Source organism: Hippocampus bargibanti, linkage group LG02, assembly GCF_051943395.1.
Source record: "Hippocampus bargibanti isolate YZ-2025 linkage group LG02, ASM5194339v1, whole genome shotgun sequence".
Taxonomy (NCBI): Eukaryota; Metazoa; Chordata; class Actinopteri; order Syngnathiformes; family Syngnathidae; genus Hippocampus; species Hippocampus bargibanti.
Window position 1 is genome coordinate 28,252,140 of NC_142735.1, and position 20,976 is coordinate 28,273,115.

Sequence of the window (20,976 nt, forward strand, 5' to 3'; positions counted from 1 at the left end):
GCAACGGTGCACATGAGAATTCAGTGGGTAGTTGGATTACGGGGTTGAGGAAGTCTTACGCAGGTGGATGTAAAAGGCTCCCCACTGCTGCGAGCTGGCGTGGAAATTGCCCCCCTCGACGTGGAGGTAGCGTGTGCTGACTGTTTGGGAGCGGAGACGATTGAAGAGCGCCACTTTGGTGCCCGAGGCGATGCACACTGTAGGAAAAAAAGTGAGCAAACGTCAGTCTTGTTCTATTTCCTGAATTTGTTAGTCAACCACAAACTCTTATGTGTGTTGTTTGTCAGTTTAGAAATTTGAAACATGAGTATAAACATAGCTCATTATGAAAATATTTGGAATTCCAATTTAATCTCCAGTTCTTTGTTTTAAATGAAACAATTTGAACAGTGAATCCTGGTTTCTTCTGTAAGAAATGATTGTGCACGTTTAGTCATTAAAATGTCTTCATCATTATTCATCAACACAAAACTGTTCTATTTTTCTTAAATGATCATCTACAAATCAAAATTAAACATTTTTTTCAAGAAAACTTTCTATTGTTGAATTTTATCAAATGTTGAATCATTATCAAAAATATATTTGAAAGATTGTGTTTAAATTCAACCTGTTTTGTAGGTTTTACTCATGAATTACCAAGTAGATTAGAATTAATAAAACAAGTTTATTTTTACCATTGTATTGTATATTTTTTATTGTTTAGAGATTATTTTTTACCATTGCATTGTATTGTATTGTATTGTATTGTATTGTATTGTGATAGAAGGGTTTCAGCTAGGATGAAAGGAAAGGTGTATAAAACAGTGGTGAGACCAGTGGTGAGACCAGACCATAATGTTTGGACTGGAGACAGTGCCACTGAAGAAAAGACAGGAAGCAGAGCTGGAGGTAGCAGAGCTGAAGATGTTGAGGTTTTCTTTGGGAGTGACCACATTGGATAGGATCAGGAATGAGTACATTAGAGGGACAACTCATATTAGAGGCTTTGGAGAAAGTCAGAGGCCAGACTGAGATGGTTTGGACATGTCCAGAGGAGAGAGAGTGACCAATATCCAAGTGACTGTAAAGCGACCTTGAGAGTTTTGAAAGGCGCTTGGAAATTAAATGGATTATTATTATTATATCGGGAGAAGGATGCTGAGCCTTAAAATGCCTGGCAGGAGACTGGCAGGATACACAAAACAGGGTTAGATGGAGGACACTGATTCGCTATGGCGACCCATGAAGGGAAAAGCCGAAAGGAAAAGAAGTATGGGACATTATTTTAAATGCTGAGTAATTAAATAAAAATAAGAACAAAAATCGTTTAAATAATAAAAAAAAACTTTGTGTACACTGTTGGAGTTAATTCATTGTAAGTGATTAGAGTATAAAAACCGCAATCAACAAAAAAAAAAAAACAACGGAATCATTTTATGATGAAACAAACACGATTTGGAGTAAACTATTGTGCGACGTATATCGATTGACTCATTGCAGGCATGTGTCCCATTTCATACGTAAATGTGTTCTACTTGGATTCTACTCCTGAAATACCAAATTATCATCATCATCAAATGTTGAAATGTCCACCGCACCTTCACAAAAAAAAAAAAAGGTTGCCCACCCCGGCGTTCCACCTGAGCCAAGCAGAACACCCCTCAACCCCACCCCACCGCCTTGCTCTACAGAGCAGCAGTTGTGTTAACAGTAAGACAAGTCCGGGGAAAAAAATAACCCCCTCGAGGATGCGAAGACTGCAAGTGCCTCGCCTGTGACATAAACGCACTGGGGGGCCACCGGGCTACTTACAGTCGGCGTTTTTCAGGGACTGTTTCTTTTTGGAGGGCTTGGAGATGACCTTGATCCTCTTGCTGAGGAAGACACCGATGTCGGCGCTGTTGCCGTAGAACATCTTGACAGACAACATGAAGTGCTTTCTCTTGTCCGAGTCCGATATGTACAAGGTTTTGGCTGTGCAATAGTTCTGTGGACCGGGGACACGGCAGAACGCAAGATGAGAAACCCACACAGGGACCCGTGAGTTGGTGTCTCGGAAGTCGGGATTTTGAGTTGGTACCTTCCCCTCTAGGTTTAGCTGCTGCATTTCCTGGTCACTGTTGCCGATGCCGATGAAGGCGCACGGCTGCGACTCCTGTTCGGAGCAGCCGTCCCGTTCCATCTGCTCCTTCTTTTTTTTCCAGCCGCTGCCCATCAGGTACACACACGGTGGAGGGCAGAAGAACCTGCGGCAGAAAAGACAGGTCCACAATTGAAACACGAAGGCAATGGCGGGGGGTGAACGAGTTATCAAACGTCGGAGGACTCCAAACAGTGCGGTTTGGGGAAGGAGGATCAGTGAGGTGGTGCTGTTGGCCAGACAACAATTTCAATCGTTTTTTTTAACATCCATGTGTATTTGATTGATCATGTCTAGATAGGTTGAGTGCAGTACAAATTTCACACACGTATTATTTTTTATTTACATCTGATAAAGCCACGATTTGTTAGCATATTCACATGTTTTAATCAGCGATGGCTTCATATGTCCGCCCTAATTACAGGTAACATCCGACTTACGACCGGTGCGACTTACGACCACCAGACCCTATTTTTGTCATTTCAATTCTACACCTGGCACCGCAACGCATCAAGCTACCCGGCAACGCGTACGAAAATGTTGGCCAGCCAGGCAGCATCTCAACCTCGCACAGCAATCCACAGTGTGATGGCACACTGGCGCGCGCACACACACACATATTTTTTATATATATATATATATATATATATATATATATATATATATATATATATATATATATATATATATATATATATATATATATATATATATATATATATATATATATATATATATATCTTTTGTGCGTGGGGGTGCAGGACAGAAATGTAATCAATGAAAGAATACAGGCATATATATATATGTGTGCCACTGGCATACATACATATACAAGTTTTAATAAAAGTTTTTTTTTTTTTAATTCCCCCGATGACTGTCTGGTACCACCGTTCTCTGCGGCCCTATGGGGCCAATCAAAACTGCAAAGAAAACCACTTGGAGCTCGGTGACCAGAGCGAACTGCAGCCTTTGCCTCCAGCAGAGGGCGTCCACGCACCGACAGTGAGGAGAAACCAAAACGACACTTCCAATCCAGGACTTTGGATCTTGAAATATTTTGACTAGTTCTTTTTCAAACACTTGTCATGTTTCATCAGCTGCGTGCTTCATTGGTCATAAATCATCTTTCAGAAGCTGAAGCCCGGACTCTCACGATCCCGTCTCCGCGGCTGACTTGGGGAGCCAAGGCAAACACTCATCACAGTACTGATGCAAACAGACGAGCACAGGACGGATGCAAGAAAGAAAAAAAAGAAGGTGACTGCATTCACCTTTTCTCGTTGCCATATGATTTTTGTGCAACCTTTGCGTGCAGGATCATGACGGTTTGGTCCCCTCGCTCCTTTAGGTAATTCCTCATGGCTTCTCTGGAATGACAACACAGGTAAAAAGGGGCAGGGGATGTGCGGGCATGTTTGAAAATTAAACTTGCCATACAGGATGTTTTGTCTGACGATTTGCAGCAGTAACCCATGTGAAGATTTGCTTTCTAGAGCAACACGCGTGCACATACACTCACACTAACCCCCCTTTAACGCCTCCGCAGCCAAAAAAAGCTCGTTCCCTCCAGCTGGGTCCATTCGAGGATGGAGACGCGAGAAGGGGGGGGGGGGGGGGGGGGGGCTTGGTTGAGATGAACCGTTGACGACCGGCTGGGAAGGGGAAAGGTTAGGAGCTGACGCCAGCGGCGGGCGTGCACGCGGCCGTCAACGCGCCCCTCGCTCAGGCGCAGATGTCAGTGACACCTGACACGCTCACGCTTCCCACTCTGCCTCGCAACTCCAGGCCACACGCTCGGGTTAGACGGGGCCTTTGTTATGGTAACGGAGGGGCCCCTTCATGGTGCGTGCATGTGTGTGGGAGGGGCCGTTTAGAACAGGGGTGGGAGGCGGGCTGATGGAGATTAACGCGGGTTAGTCTGGTTGAAAATAAATTGGGAAATTTAGAGTAGGGAAACGAGGCAATTGAATTGCGCATGTATTTTCGTTCATACTCGAGCTCAGACGTGTCCAAATTCTGGCCCGGGGGCCAAATGCAGCCTGTGGTCAATTTTCATCCCGTCCGCAGCTTCAGTCAAAAAATCAATAACGTCTGGTCAGAATGTAGAATTAATACATTGGGCAGTAGTCATGTTACCTGTGTGTGCTAAATGCCGCCATCTAGAGGCTGAAGTAGGAACCGCAAATTAGTATATGAATAATTTGACTGAATGAGCCCTCCAATTTTCTAAAAAATGACGATTTTCGATTTTTTTCCCCTATTTTCTAAAATGGCGACAATCAACAAAAGAAAATGTTCTTCTTTCCAACGGTTACAAAAAAAGTTAGTGTTAAAAAAGTGAAGTTAAGTGACTTCAATTTTGAGATTCAGGTTTCAAAGGAACCAAAACACATGCATAAGGAAGCTGAAATTAAAATAAAGGAAATGTCAAACACAGAATGGCATGCTGAAATTTATTTAATTTAATTGCAGATATAGGTAAAGAACGTCCGCCAATGTTGCCCCCCCACCCCCCAACATTTTTAACACCAAATCGAGTCTCTTTGCATAATGTTTGGACAGCCCTGCTCCATCACTAAAACATTGATACCACAAACCGAGCTGGCAGAGTTACGAGCTACGCAGGCCAATTTTATTTTCTTACTTCCGAAATATTCAAGCAGCTTGTGGTTCTTTTGACACACTTTACAGATCCAAATAAAGCTGATAGATGTTTCGGTACTGTTTGTTGAAAGTTGCTGCAGGGGTGCATCTGAGACAGCACAAGGCCCCCTTGTGTCTGAAAGGGGGCCAAATTCTAAAATGGATGGGACCGATTTAATTAGATTGCCCAAGTATAGATAACTGATTGAAATAAACCAAAATACATTCATTGGAGGATATTTCTAAATTGCAAATGAAAAACCATGATTGAACTAAAATCTATTTTTTAATATATCAACAAACAATTTTAATTCAAGTCAAATAATTTATTCATACATAAAATAAACAAACATTTTTAATTTTCTTTAGTTACTGCACCATCAATCCCGTGGTATTTTGATATTGTACAGACAAGACTTAGCACAATATTTCTTATTAGTGTCTACTTAAATGTCTTTGCTTTGAAGATTTCCAATGTGATGCAGCAACTGAAATCATTCCCTTTAGCCACTAAATTCGAATCATGAACAGCAGTTAGCTGCAACAAATTGTCACTACCCTCCGCAGACATGTTAGATTATTTCTTAAAAACGCGAATATGCTTGTTTGCTGCATCTTTTTAACGTCTATGACCAGGTTGGGTTGGATCAGGAATTAGTGTATCAGAGGGACAACTCATATTAGACGCTTTGGAGAGAAAGTCAGAGAGGCCAGACTGAGATGGTTTGGACATGTCCAGAGGAGAGAGCGACTATATCGGGAGAAGGATGCTGAGTCTTGAAGTGCCAGGCAGGAGACCGAGAGGAAGACCGAAGAGGAGGTTTATGGATGTTGTCAAAGAGGACATGAAGGTAGCTGGTGTGAGAGAAGAGGATGCACAAAACCGGATTAGATGAGGACACTGATTCGCTGTGGCGACCCCTGAAGGGAAAAGCCGAAAGGAAAAGAAGAGGAGACACTCCTGTTCTCACGCTACATATTGTAGCCATCCGCCATGTCCGATGTAAACACTGATAATGCAATATGAGCAAATGCCTATTTGATTACGTCTTTCGGCAGTTTCCGGCAGATCACTATGGACTGCAGCAAAACAAATGCAAGGTGATTATGGCTCGATATCGCTAGACTGACAACTAAAGTTAAAACCTCTGAAGGAAAACGAACAATTTCCAATTCCTGTTTAACAATTTTTTTTGGTTAGCTATTTTCACAAAAGTGGCGCGGCTCATGTAGCAATATGCACCCATCGTAATAGACTTGCGCCGGTGCTGGCGGTGGAGTTACAAAGTTGCACCAGTGGCTGTCAAAATGCGCGAACGCCGCAAGGGCGCAGCCCAGATGCATCCCTGTTGCTGTGCTTTCAAAAATTCCCGACAGATGTTTAATCCAGGAAGGGGAGTAATAATATACTTCCCAGCTCAAGTGCTTGTATTTGTCGCCCTCTTATCTTTCATTCGTGTTCTGCCTGGACGCAACAATGTTTTTACGTATAAGCAGCAGGGGTGTAAGTACAGGAGCCAAAAAACAAATTATCCCGACAAATAAAATGAATCGATAAAATGGATTAACCACCCGGATCATCCCCATGGTGACATTTTCCAAATGCCACTGAATGTTTAATATTGTTATTACGAGTTCATCGGATTTCTTTACACAGTTAAATATCGACCACATATAAAGTGATTCCAGTAATGGCCATTAAGATCCACAAGAATTTGGCCCACCTTCATTTTATTGAAATAAGGCAGTTAGGTCAGGGCCAACTCTGGCGGCCCCTTGCAGACGTAAAAGCACGGCCATCTCTATAACGCAATTAAGCTTTCACTCACATACGGCAAACAATTTTTAGCGCCGAGACCCACCTCGCTGCATTCTGTGAAAAAAATTTAATGGTTTCGAAGCCTCGCATGCGGCAGCAATCATGGGAAACCGTATATGCCGCCATGAGGCGCCCCTGTCATCTTTATAAGTGGCCAAGTGCTGCTCAGAGTGGGCCACAGAGTTTTCATCAAATCGCCGGTGGAAAACAAAAATTTGCGGCAACTCAAAAACGTGCCGGGTGCGATCAAAACGGCATTACAGGACACAGTGAGATACAGCTCGATGTGTATGTATTGTCTCACAGTCATTGGATAGCACATTTCTGCTGTTTTATTTTCAGTCCGGCGGCTGCATGGGCATCTAAAAATCTGAGTCCTTTGGGGCCTTTTTAGGGGAAGCCCTGTCAGGAGTGAAAACACAATGACCGACATTTGTACTGCCAGTGAGCCTGCACGCACACTTGAATACGCGTGCGCACACACACACACACACACACAAAACACACTTCAGTCTCTCTTTTTGCTACACACATGTACAACCTTAATGTCTGTCTCACTCACCTGACACTTTTTTTCTCACTCAATTCTTTTTCACACACAAACGCACACGCACACACACCTTCAAGCCTTGAAAAGGCACAAACCTTGTGGAACGTGTTTGTTGTTATCTTACATACATGTGCATGCATATACACACTTGATAGTCTGCCTGTCTCTTGCACACCTTGGAGTTTCTCTCACTCACACGAGCACCCGAAGATGTGCACTTGTACACACACACCCACGCACGTGCACACAGTCTCTTTCAAATACACAAACTCTTACCGTCTCCCCCCTACAAACACACACGGAAATTAGTAAACATCATTTTAAAAACTAAGCCTGAAAGCAATGTAAATGAAACATGCGTGTGTGCCTTACCTGGTGAGGCGTTGTGGCTGAGGGCGCTCGCCGAACTTCCTGAAGCGAGAAAACCAAAAAGACAATGAATGGGTCGGCTGCGATTAAACATTTTGCTGACTGCGGAGCATTGTTGCCTCATACCTCACGAACGTGCAGTGTGACAGAAAAACACACCAACACATGCATGACAAAAATCACATAATATGTGGTCGTGATATGAATATGTTTGTCTTTTTAGTATGACAACTATGCCTCAAGCGCCTGACTCACAACGTTGTCAATGTAGGAATGTTAACGTGCACAAATGCGGACTCATTCCAATAGAGGTACATGCTCTGAAACAGAGCATAGTGGACACCCTATCCCCCTTGAAACGCCCCAAACCCCTCCAGTGGTGGTTAGGAATCTTGGCAGGAAAAATCAGAGTAAGACTCGGTGGAAAGACGAGAAAGCCGCAATTGGTTGGAATCACTATAAAACGAGGTCGATCGATAAGGTTCCCACAGCAGAGCGCGGATGCCTTTGGAAGCTAATGGATTCCGGGGTGGGGGTGGGAGGAAGGGGATACTGCTGGGAACCCGCAAGGTGAGGCGGATGCGGGAATCATTCAACCTGTCTTTTCATCACAGGCAGCAAAACATCTCCGATCAACGTTATGACTTCACACAGGCACTCCCAAAGTGATCGAGAGCAAGCATCAAAACCCTGCTGAGAACCCCCCACAGCTCACACCCCCCTCTCCAAAACTGACAACTCCCTTGCACCAAATACTCATATTATTAGTTTAAAGCGTGAAATTCCTCTTTGACATGCAACGGTTGTCTTCACTTGTCTAGCTTCAACACACACTTCCTTGACTCCAATTGTTGTATTGTACTACTTTCCTATTGAGACAGCGTTTTGGCAGCATGTCGTAGCGTGACAGCATTTCGCAAAGAGCACAACAACTGAAAACAGGTTCCGGGTGTCTGCGTAATGTGCTTAAGAGGATCCAACACAGGAAACCAAAATGGGAAGAGTTGCAAAGGTGCTGCAAAATGCAGTCATTCGAGGTATGACCTATACCCGATTTTCTCCGGGTTGTTCATAAATTCTGTGAATCGTCTCAATTGATCAAGATTATTATGGTTACTTTTTTGGGTCCGGTTTCAAACTACTGTATGGACCGGACCGATGCACATTTGACAAGCTTCATTGTTCAAAAGCCAAGTTTTATTTCCTGGCATTCGACTCGGCACGAGACTTGAGCCCTCCCTTGTTTTAGTGATTTATTTGTTTTAGAATTAAAATGCTTAATGGTCTCATGTTTTATATTCAATTTGTTTGTTTTCATTGTGTTTGTCTTTGTATCCTGAATTTTCACCGACCGGCGGTGTGTTTGGAATGTTTGCCCGAGGATTTTCAGTGTACATTGTTGATTTTACGACAATGTGGAAAAAGGAGCATGGATAAGAGGTTTAATGAGGTAAAAATAAAGCATTTAACAAAAGCGGTGGCACGGGGAACTGGCAAGATCTGGACTACAAACTGACGTTTTGAACTGAGAGCCCGTCGTGACACACAGTGCTGGGGAGGCTGCGGCTTAAAAGAAAGTGTTTGGTTTCCTTGCCCGAGGGTTGGTAGCAGATCCTCGTAGTGGCAGCACACCTCATCATCACCATGCCACTCCCATCCCGTGATCACCGCGGGACAATTCCGTGACACCAACCACATCTGCAAAATCTAACGAAAAGGCCCGATTTTAATCTGGCTGGTGCAGCCACAATTTTTGATGATGTCGGTCAAAATCATCCGGGCAAACCGGAACAGGACGTGAAAGCAAAGGGATGGAGGTTGTCCATCAAGCGCAGGCAAGGGTGGAAAAACAAGTCTCGCAACATAAAATGTTCAATAATCTTGGGAAATTCCAGCCCGTGAGCGACGGGTTGAGGAATTACCTGCGTAATGTTGTTGCATGGGTTGCATAACATGCAATTAGGGCATTTAAAACAAATAAACGATTCTGCAGCAGACTCACAAACTTAACAACTACATGCTACTAAAACAAATCATGCCGTAAAACTTTACGAGCTAACACGGGAACACCAATCGTCAAAAATCGCTACTCCCTTCCACTTCCATACAGCACCAGAACAACTGCTGTGTAATGGTACAATAACTAAATGATGCTAGTTAGCCAAAACTGCTCCAAGTGAGAAGGGCATCCTACAAGCAATTTGTTACACTAACATCAAGCACTTTAATGACGTTAAGTACAGTAAAGTCTCGTTATATCGATATCGGATATATCGATAGTCCCGGTTATATCGATACTATTTCTATGCACGCACTGAGAAAATTACATGCAAACAGGGTCGGATATATCGATAGTCCCGGTTATATCGATATTTTTTCGGACTCCCTTGAATATCGATATAACGAGACTTTACTGTAATTTCCAATCGACACATGACATTTCTGCGTGCGTGGTACTCGCACACCTAGGGTCAATCTGGAGTGTTCAATCATCCCACGATCCATGTTTTTGGAATGTGGGAGGAAACCACAGGACCCGCAGAAAAGTCACCCAGGCCGAGAGAGAGCGAGCTCCACTCACGGAGGGCAAAGCTAAACTTGAACCCAGTACCTCTGGACTGTGAAGTGGATGTGCTAACCACTTGACTATCGGGCCACTGGGATTAACTTGATTCATAAAATAAATAAGTTACAGCACAAATAAACATTTCGCAAATCATCACTGCCGACTGGCAAAAATTAAATAAGTTTTTTATTGACCACCACCCCACTATGACCACTAAATTGCATTCTCCTACACTGCGATGTGGATTTTAATTCCATTTTTTTTCATCCTTAGAAAGCACTGACATGAATCACCAGAAGTGCTTTCCATTCAATTTTACAAGCTCTGCAAATGAGGCCGCAAAAAAAAGACAGCAGCGGAGAAAGGAGATGATGACATCAGACAACGACGAGCTTTCATGATGCTCCAAATGTGGAAATGAAGTGTCAAGCAAGCAGACGCGCTTAGCCGACTACATTCGATGACTGCTGATGGGCCGCCAGACCCTTCTGGCCAACGGAGTGCAGATGGCCGAGGTCTGAGATGCCCCGCTTGGCGGCTAAGAGCAAAGGCAGGGGACTCCGCTTGTGTGTGTGCGTGCGAGCGTGCCATTGGGTGGGTCGCAGCCTGCACTTACACTTGCACATAATGCACCAGCTCCATCTGGCTTTGACATGGGAGACCTTAATGACAGAGGCAGAAAATCCAAAGAAAGGCCTCCCCCCCATCGCTCCCCCTCGTTTTCCTTCACTTCCAAACGCTCTCCCTCTTGACCGCAATCTCCATATGGTCTCCGGACACACTTCTGAAGAACTCCTCTTGGTCTGGCGTGCGGTCAATGCGACACCAAACTGGACACATTAACAGCACGACACTTTTGGGGAAGCGGCATCTGGATTCATCCAAGCGCACACTTGGCATCACCTGGCTACGTCTGAGCAGTCACAAAAGCTCCAACCGAAGAAGTTATAGAAAAAGAAAATGGGGGGTGTGGTGGGGGAAATATATAAACCAGAGAGAGGTAGGAGGTTGATTTAACCAATCAGAAGCATGAAGAAAGTAGCTTATATGACCAACAAAATACTAAGACAGAATATTTTGCAGCTATGGGACTGAGGACAGTTTTTGGGGGGAGGAGACGTTGAAACAGTAAACTAGAAAAAATATCCTGTGACTGTAACATGTCCTTGAGAGTTTTGAAAGGCGCTTATAAAATGAAATGTATTATTATTATTATTATTATTATTATTATTATTATTATTATTATTATTATTATTATTGTTATTGCAGTGACGCCAGTTAACTCATTCATTAACTCAGTTAGTAAAATATGGAGGGGATGAAACATTCCAATGGCTTTCCCAAACTCATAATGCCCCCCCCCCCAGAGGAAACCAAACTACAATGTTGCCCGGGGCAAAAAATGAAGTGGACACCCTTGTTGTCAGGGAAAAGCCACAATATTTCAATGCTCATTTATGGAATAGCAGTTGATTCAACAATTGTATCCAACACCTCATTACAGTAACATAAAACAAGAAATTGCTCACAAGAAACAGTGTTTGATTTGCATTTGCAGGCCATATAAAATGCTGTGGCGGGCCAGATCTGGCACCCGAGCCTCGAGTTTGAAACCACCAAATATACTCGGCAAACGAAGTGATGCTGACCCACCACACGGCTCAAATTGACAATCCGTGGCTTTTTTTTAAAAGCACGCTGCTCATCCACGATCACACTCCGAACGATCGTGAAACATGTTGCGGTCAAGAGCGAGGTGCCGAAACCTGTCCCACTTCTTGGCATTTCTTTTCCACCCGAACAATGATTGACTGCTTTGGCATTCGATAAATATCTGAAAAGTAAATCGGGGGGGAAACACTCGAGATAAAAGGCCGATTTTATGCAATGTCGTTTGGATCTCTAAAGGGCCGCGGTCGATTAAGCACGTGATAGCGGAAGAATGTTGGATTGCTCCAGGGGGCCTCAACAAATGTGGGGGAGCTTAAAATTTTAGCTCAGACCACCGACTACATTCCGAGCCGGTAAGAGACAAATTGAACACGGTGATCAGGTAAATCGGGAAAATATGAGGCCACAAAGAGACATTAGGGTTTTAAGGGTTGAGATGGGTCATGTGCTCGGTGGCTGGCTGGGAGAAGGTGGGGGTGTCCAGAAACAGCAAAGGGGGGTTGAAGCGCAGAGTACTTGAACCCTGAATGAACCTGACTTTTCCCGCTTCGCACTCACGGCTGAGGTGGTGACTCACCGCTGGAGCCAGAGAGCACCGAGGGGGGATGGCGGGGGGGGGGGGGGGGGGGGGGGGGGGACCTCGCCGAGAGGGGGGGGGAAAACGACCGCAGCAACGCCAGTACGCTCGTATTTTGGCACCAGGAAAAGATTCCACGAGACCACGAAGCCGCTATAAGGATCACAGCTTACTTCAAAGTGCAGAAATAACGACATTCCAAGAAATCTCAGTCGATCATCTGGGAAGGTCGCCATCAATTATTGATGCATTATCAGGCACAGTCAAATATTTTCAAGAATCTATATTCTCATTGTACTCCATTAAACATTGACTGCCTTGTTTGTAAAAAAGGACAGGGGGGAGAGGGGGAGCAAGTAGCCTCGGGCTCGGGGCTCAACTGCGAAGCATTCAAATGCATCAGAATATACGACAGCGGAGTATTTCTTGTTGAGAGGCATGACTATGTCAAAAGGCAGAAGCAACGAGGCGCTTTTTGCCAGCTGGGGTAATCTCACTCCGTTTAATTTCCACTGAATACTTGTCTCTTCGAAACAAAAATGCCACCCACTATAAAAAGTGGTGAGAGCACGACTCAGTGGTGATGGGGTGGTCGTCTCCCTACATCAAAGTCCCCGTGAGCAAGACACCAGTTGGTCCTGATCTGACAGCCTGAATGAATAAGAAGTCAGGGACTCCCTTTACGTTTAGTCAAAAACTTTTTGAAATTGTCTTCTGTGAATTAAAAGAAATAAATATTTAAAGTATTTTGACACATGCACACACACGAGATCAGGTTACCTCTGAAACGAACAATGCATTGGTTTGTGTCGTGCGTTGTGGTACAAAACGATGTATATATATATATATATATATATATATATATATATATATATATATATATATATATATATATATATATATATATATATACACATACAGTGAGACCTCAACTTACGAACTTAATTGGTTCCCAGACAGAGTGTGTAAGACAAAAAGTGTGTATCTCAAAAAAAAATTCCCATAGGAAACCATTAAAGTGGGAATAATCCTTTCCCGGGTTTCCATAAAATATACTTTTCAACTAAATAAGCCTTAAAACTACACACAACATACCTTATTCTATGTATAATAAATGTGCTATTGTATTGTAATGAAAGAAATACACTGCATTGTATCATAAAGTCACTTTATTTATATTTGGGATTTATGGCTTGATGGAAGGGGCAGCCGAGTGGTTAGCACACCGGCTTCACAGTGCAGAGGTCGCCGGTTCGCGTCCCGGTCCGGCCTCCCTGTGTAGAGTTTGCATGTTCTCACCGGACCCGCATGGGTTTTCTCCGGGTCCTCCGGTTTCCTCCCACACTCCAAAAACATGCATGGCAGGCGGATTGACCACTCCAAATTGTCCCTAGGTGTGAGTGTGAGAGTGACTGTTGTATGTCTTTGTGTGCCCTGCGATTGGCTGGCAACCAATTCGGGGTGTCCCCCGCCTCGTGCCCGAAGACAGCTGAGATAGGCTCCAGCAACCCCCGCGACCCTAATGAGGAATAAGTGGTACGGAAAATGAGATGAGATGAGATGGCTTGATGGAATGGCGTTGGAGGTCGAAGGTCAAAGGGAATTGCTGTTTAGAAAGAGAGGCGCATTACATGACGACTGTAATTAAGGAAATAAACTGTGCTGTAAAATAAAGTTTTATTTGCCTTTTTGATGGTCGTTGATGGCTTATGGAAGGAGAGTCACCTTCCATAAGGACTGTTGGTAACTTAACCTCTGGTGCTGTTCGGTCCTGTGCTTCCGCTGAAGATCACTCCGCCAGCCATGGTGGGTGTGTATTATGAAAATAGTGCTTATTATAAGGTTTAATTTTCATAAATTTGACGTTTGTAAGACAAAAAGTTTGTAAGTTGAGGTCTCACTGTATATATATATATATATATATATACCACATCTCGTCCATCTCCGCTTTGTTCCAGTAGCCCATTTTTCATCAGAGTGCTCTGGTTCCCCCACAGACCTTGTTTGGCTGGGCGACGTCTGAGCCGGCATGTCATTCCATTTATTGTCTCTCATCATTCTTATGAGGTAGGCATTAGCGTGAAGGGTCTTGCCCAAGGACCCACACTGGATGATGTTTTTGTGCTCATTTTCTCTGCCACAAGTGGGATTCGAACCCTCGTCTCCCATATGCCAAACTGATGCCTTATCAACTGAGCTATCCAGCCGCTTGGAGGTTCCACTGAGATGCTGTAAGATGCTGGCAGGGAAAGCCTACATGGAGCGCCATAACCAGGTGGCTGGCATAGTCTACCGAAACATCTGTGCGGAGTATGGACTGGAAACCCCAAGGTCAAAATGGGAAACACCCCCCGAGGTGGTGGAGAATGACCGAGCAAAGATCCTGTGGGACTTCCAGATACAGACCGACAAGATGGTAATGGCCAACCAACCAGATATCGTGGTCATTGATAAAGGGGAAAAGAAAGCCGTTGTCGTGGATGTAGCGGTCCCGAGTGATGGAAACATCAGAAAGAAGGAACATGAGAAAATCGAGAAATACCAAAGGCTCAGAGAGGAGCTGGAGAGAGCCTGGAAGGTAAAGGTGACAGTCGTGCCTGTGGTGGTCGGAGCACTCGGGGCAGTGACCCCCAAACTCGACAAGTGGTTGCAACAGATCCCGGGAACAACATCGAATATCTCTGTCCAGAAAAGCGCAGTGCTGGGAACAGCACGGATACTGCGCAGAACCCTCAAGCTTCCTGGCCTCTGGTAGAGGACCCGAGCTAAAATGGGGGACAGACACCACCCATGGTGGGTGAGACGCGGATTAATATATATATATATATATATATATATATATATATATATATATATATATATATATATATATATATATATATATATATATATATATATATACACACACACACACACACACACACACACACACACACACACACACACACACACACACACACACACACACACACACACACAGTAAAGTCTCGTTATATCAATATCGGATATATCGATAGGCCCGGTTATATCGATACTATTTCTATGCACGCACGGAGAAAATTACATGCAAACAGGGTCAGATATATCGATAGTCGATAGTTATATCGATATTTTTTCGGATTCCCTTGAATATCGATATAACGAGACTTTACTGTATACATATATATATGCAAGTTGGTAAAAGCATGGCGAAGCTGGTAGAACGCACACTCTTGGAGTAGGGAGGAAACAATTCTGGTGGTGATTGATACGAATGATTTGGCTTGTTTTATTAAAACAAGCCAAAATGAAACAGCTTTTAATTTCGCCAAAATTCCCAAATATCAGCCACGATCGTCGATCTGTCCAATAAGCGGTTGATCACAAAAGAGAAATGGAAAAAATGGAGAGAAAAAAATATTTGCGACTGCCCCACAGAATCGTATCTGACAGTGACGAACCAGTTCTTCAAAGAAAAAAATGGAAGGACTTTGACCTAAATAATGAACGGTGACATTTCGTTCTCCATCATAAGATGTGTGATGATCCACGGAGTTTTAGGGAAAAAAAACAAGATGTTATTTGCCATGCTGTAAAAATGTATGGCGGCTTTCTACAAAGTGAATGAGTGGCTGCTCTTTGTGACTCAGCGTCACAGGTGGCAAAACTGAAGCCACAGAGGCAATGGAACAGAAATTTGTTCCGGACAGTTTGATGCGTTTGCAGTGCACGACCATGCGTCCCTCTTTGGACTTGACCAAAGTGGAACTTTTCCCTCGTAATGAGTGAGTGTGCCGGCCTTGGCCGCTGAATCTCTCGGCCGAAACATCACAAGCGCCATCTGCAAAACTGTTTGGACTGTAATTACAACGTAAGCTTAGTTATTTTTGCCCCAGCGAACATATTGTGCTTCCCAACGACAAATGTCGCCGCCGAGCCTGTAATGTAACACAGCGGCTCCCAACCACCACGTGACATTCGGTGCTGAAGAAACACCGTAAAAAAAAAAATTTTTTTTTTTATCGATCAACGTAGTCTGAAAAAAAGGTGCATCAATCAGTTATTTAAATTCAGATTTCGAGTTCAAAATTCTCCGGCGCGCGTCCAAAAATATTGCGTTATGTGAAACCCGACTGCTAAAGTGACAGACAATGTGAGCGCTCACGGATTATCGCAGTCGCGCTCGCATAGGCGGCAGGAAACAAACACTAAGCAGCTCATGAGCAAAGACACTCGCGCCCGCAAAAGCGGCCAGCTAATTACGACGCCGTGCCAGATGGTTACGATACACTTGAGGCATTTCCGACATCTGAAGAACCTATGGAACCAAAGCGGGCGGCCAATTCACGAAAACACTTTGGCAGAGGCCGCCACGCGGATCCCCGCGCGGAAGTTCAACCCTTGTCTGGTTTCAGCATTGCAGTTGGGGGGGCGGGGGGATTGTTGCTCTTGCAAATTGTTTCCCTTCAACAAGCCATCTTTCCTGAACCGCCACTTTGCTCGGTATGAAAACAAGTTCACCGGGCCAAGCGGCTGAGCGAGAAACGGTGCTGCAGCAGCAAAGTAATGCGATGTACATTAAAAAAACTACAAAATAAATACAATGGCCATTTTTTTAATTCAAATTAGAGCTGAGGGCGGCCCGGTAGTCGAGTGGTTAGCACACCGGCTTCACAGTGCAGAGGTCGCCGGTTCGCGTCCCTGCTCAAGGAAATGCCAACTTAACGATCAGATGTCAAACTTTTTTTACTGTATTTTCCGGTGTATAAGGTGCACTGGAGTATAAAGCGCACTGCCAAGGAATGGTGTCTTTTCAAACTTTTGGGTGTGCCTTATATACTGGAAAATATGGTAAATAATCAGTGAAACGGTCCACTTAAGCAACAAGTTATAAAATTAACCTGTTATCGTTGAACTCCATTTCCGTGTTCAACCGCGTAACCGATCACCTTAATTTTGAACTCCGCGTTATATGCTAGCGAAGGGCCATTTTGGAAGTGGAAATATTATCGTAATGAACTTTTAAGATGTGAGCTTTTAAGAAAATAGAAGACTATTACGGGTAAAAAGTATGGTACTAACTTAGACATCGGTGGCTGTGTTTCGAGCTACTTTGAGGTAACACGTTTGGGCGTGTGTGTGTGTGTGTGGGAGGCCAGGGGGGTGCGTGGACATGTCCTTAAGTTAACATTTCCGCGATAACCAAAGGCCATGTGCAAGACTGGGACAACCATGGTGCATTGTTCTTTGTTAACACAATCGCTGGAGTGGCCCGCAAAATGACAGCCACGGCCGTTACTTCATTGTGATTGTAAAGGAGCGCCAGAAACCTCCTGACGTCAACGGCCACAGGAATGCCACCAGGCGGATTCTTCTGTGAAACGGTGCAAGCGGCCGTTAAGTTAAACAACCGAACAATGCGGAGAAACATTTTGCCGATAACAGCGCACCATTCCTGGAAACCAAATGCGCCTTTCTCCCGTTGCTGTTTTTCCTTGACTATTTTCCTGACATTTGAGAAGTCCCCTGTTATGCTCCGGGAGAGGGGGTGGAGGTGGGCGGGTGGGGGGTCAACTCTGGGTAAACGTTAGAGGTGGTGTCCCCACAGGCTGACTTGCAGAAATCACGCTATGAATTTACAAGCAGTAAAGAGGAAACAGCGGGCGTGAGCAACAACTTTTTACATTTGCGTGGCACGCATTAGGCTAGTCAGCGGTCAAAATCGTATCACTCAGCGAAACCCGATATACATTCATAACATCTATAATTGATTAACATAAATAAATAACTGTGCGAGTAAGCTACGCCTGTGGTTTCTTTCAAGGGATCGATGAAATAAATTTGGGGAGAGTGTCTTTTAGGACGCGTCAACAATATGAGTTTTTTGGAACCGCTTACGGCAAATAGTCTGGCTAACTCAACAATTTCTATCTTGGTTCTGGACCAGGTAGCCGAAATATCCACAATTTCAGTGCCATTTGTCATACTTGGCCATCTTTCCTGCACTTCTCAAACAGTCAAAAGGAGGATAGTGTTTGCTTTAGCCTCAGCTTTGCTCACTCCTGTCAGTGGTTTTCATTTTTCTCATTTGCCAATTTAGTTCAAATATTAGTATAAATTAGTATTAGTATAATATTAAAAAGCTTAATGCAGCAGCGACCTCGCCACCATTGCTGAATAATGCTACTGCACAACTCGGACGTTGTTATACATATGGTCTTAGAACATGTCTTCAAAACGGAAGCATAACCCGTTGTCAGTGATGTCTCTCACTTTGGAAAAGGAGTCGCCCAGACGGAGCTCAGCCAAGACACCCAATGGGCAAAGTCAATCATTTTGACAATGATCACGGTGGTGAGAAAATCATGGCAGAGTTTGAGGCCAACAGAGTGAAAAAGTTGTTGACGGCCATTTTATTGGTTAATGGTTCCCAAAGAACTACCGGGAGAATGTACAGATTCATTAAGTCTCTGTGAGTATGTTGTCATGAGGTCTGTCTGTTTTAATACCGTACACAACATGATAACTGTGGATGGTGAAAATCTACTATTAACTGCCACCTCCTTAAAAAATGTATTGTGAATTGATGCCACAAGATTATAGCAGTGTTTTTGTTGAAAGGAAATGCTTCAATCCACTTCAATAATGGTCCTTGGTCAGATCATGCCAGGACCAAAAAGTAAGTAAGTAAACAAACAAGCGAACAAATGAATAAACGATTGAATAAATAAATAAATGAAACTGCACGTATTTAGCATTTAGGGACCTGAGAGGTGAGAAGACACTCGTTCCAGGGTGGCTACCAATGCTTGCCATTCCATTCTTATCTAAAATGGCGATTGCAACAGTGCAGCTCGCCGTGGGAGGTGTACTCGATTGGGGTTTTCCCGACAGTGGAGATTCTGTGTTTCCTTTGAGGGGGATTGGGGGGAACCCCGACCCGCCACTCCCCACATGTCATGGTAGAAAGAGTTTTATTGCACTTGGGTGGCGAGCATGCGCTGCTGAGCGGCCCGGATGTCCACCGGTAACATCAACGCATGAAGCATAACATGACTTTAAAATAGGAGCTAGTCATTAAAAGTTCAGTGGCGAGTGGGGGGTTAGTTTCCCTTTTTCGGACGACTTGTACGTGTACATACTTGCATCTCTAAACCCAATTTCAATGCAAATCATATTCACCCAATACTGAACTGAATGTGTATACTTACAAAGCCGAGATAGTTAATGTCCAAATTGATCAACTTGATTGTTTTGAGCAAATAATCATTCACTTAGAATTTTATGGCTGTTCCAAAAATTTGTTTTTAAAAAGCTTGGAATGGAAGCACAAAAAAGGACTGAGAAATGTTAGAAAATCCAGCGGGTGAACTAGGCTAGCTGGGATTCACAAACTGGGGAAAAGGTCACCGCTTAGCAAACCTCTGTGTGAGAAAGTCATCAAACTATTTATAGGCAATATTTCTCAACGTACATTTACAGGGTATTTAGGCATGTCCTCATCTACGGTTCACAATACCATGAAAGATCCCAGGACAATCTTTTAGAAAGCACTGCATGGAAGCAGTGAAGTTGAAAAGCAACAAGGGCTGTTCATGACTAGCTTGGTTGGCACCAGATCAACGAAACAACCTCCATGCGTCATGGACATCATCACATGGTCTCAGGAACCCTTTAAAAAACTAACGTCGGTCAATAAAGTCGGACGCGACATCTTCAGGGCAACTTCGAACTTTACCATGCAAAGCAAAAGCCATTCAGCCCTTAATGCCGGCGGCTTCATTGGACCAGACCTCATCCAAGATGGCAGCAAGTGGAAAAAATGTTCTGTCTTCTGATAAATCCATGTCTTACTTTGTTATGGGGACATTTTCTGGGATTTTTTTTACATATTTTTCCTCCCCAACGCTAATTTGCATGACCTTCCATTTGAAATCAATTGGCCAGTTTGACTTTCCCAAAGACTCGTTGACAGTCGTTCTTTCCCACATGAACCAACCAATCATTCATCTCTGCGGTTGGACAGCATAAATAATCATGTTCGCAGAGGAAAAACTCAAACGGAGGACAAACATTTTGTCCGCTGGATAAAAATGGACAAATTCCTCTCAAAACCACCAAAATGTTGAAAATGGCTAAGCACTTCCTGACTATAACTGAATGACAGGAATCGCTCGGCATACAGGTCAGGACGACTTTGTGGTTTTTGAATGAAGCATCCTGAACATGAGGGGACAAATAATTGCCAACACAGAAGTCACCGTTGCTTGGCAGGTCGTCTCCACAACATGGGCCAGAAGAAACGCTCTCAGGGGAGACGCCGAGGTGCTCCAAAATGAACGTCAGCGATGAGCCTGTGGCATTTTTTGCGCTCATTCTCTGTTGTGTAATACAGTGCCGGAGCCAACAACATCACCGCCAGGAGCACTTTGGCCTCCATTAAACATGACGGCGGGTGTCTTTGCGAAACAACACCGGGCATAGATTTACATCTGAATGTTCCATCCCTTAGCGGCAGGCAAATGCCGAAATCCCATTTGAAGAATCGGATTGGGGGAGGAACCTCAAACCACGCTCAAGTCAAGAAAACAAATGCAAATGAAATACATTTTTGTTTCTTTGAATACCGTATTTTGCGCACTAGAAGGTGCACTTAAAGCCTTCAATCTTTTTAAAAAGCTGA

At 43.9% G+C, this 20,976-nt stretch overlaps 1 protein-coding gene across 2 annotated transcripts in view; it reads right to left on the reverse strand.

The window, feature by feature from the left end:
* Window positions 1-20,976, reverse strand: part of LOC148902301 (suppressor of hairless protein homolog) — a 34,099-nt gene that overhangs the window by 4,794 nt on the left and 8,329 nt on the right. For both annotated transcript variants that reach the window (XR_016114277.1, XM_088990713.1), the window contains exons 2-6: window positions 7,504-7,542; window positions 3,391-3,486; window positions 2,060-2,225; window positions 1,792-1,966; window positions 60-197 (exon numbers count right to left, since the gene is read on the reverse strand). Coding sequence is in view for 1 of the 2 variants with exons in the window: in XM_088990713.1 (XP_088846839.1) it covers window positions 60-197; window positions 1,792-1,966; window positions 2,060-2,225; window positions 3,391-3,486; window positions 7,504-7,542 (614 nt within the window). In the remaining variant the exon portion in view is untranslated. The remainder of the gene's footprint in view (window positions 1-59; window positions 198-1,791; window positions 1,967-2,059; window positions 2,226-3,390; window positions 3,487-7,503; window positions 7,543-20,976) is intronic.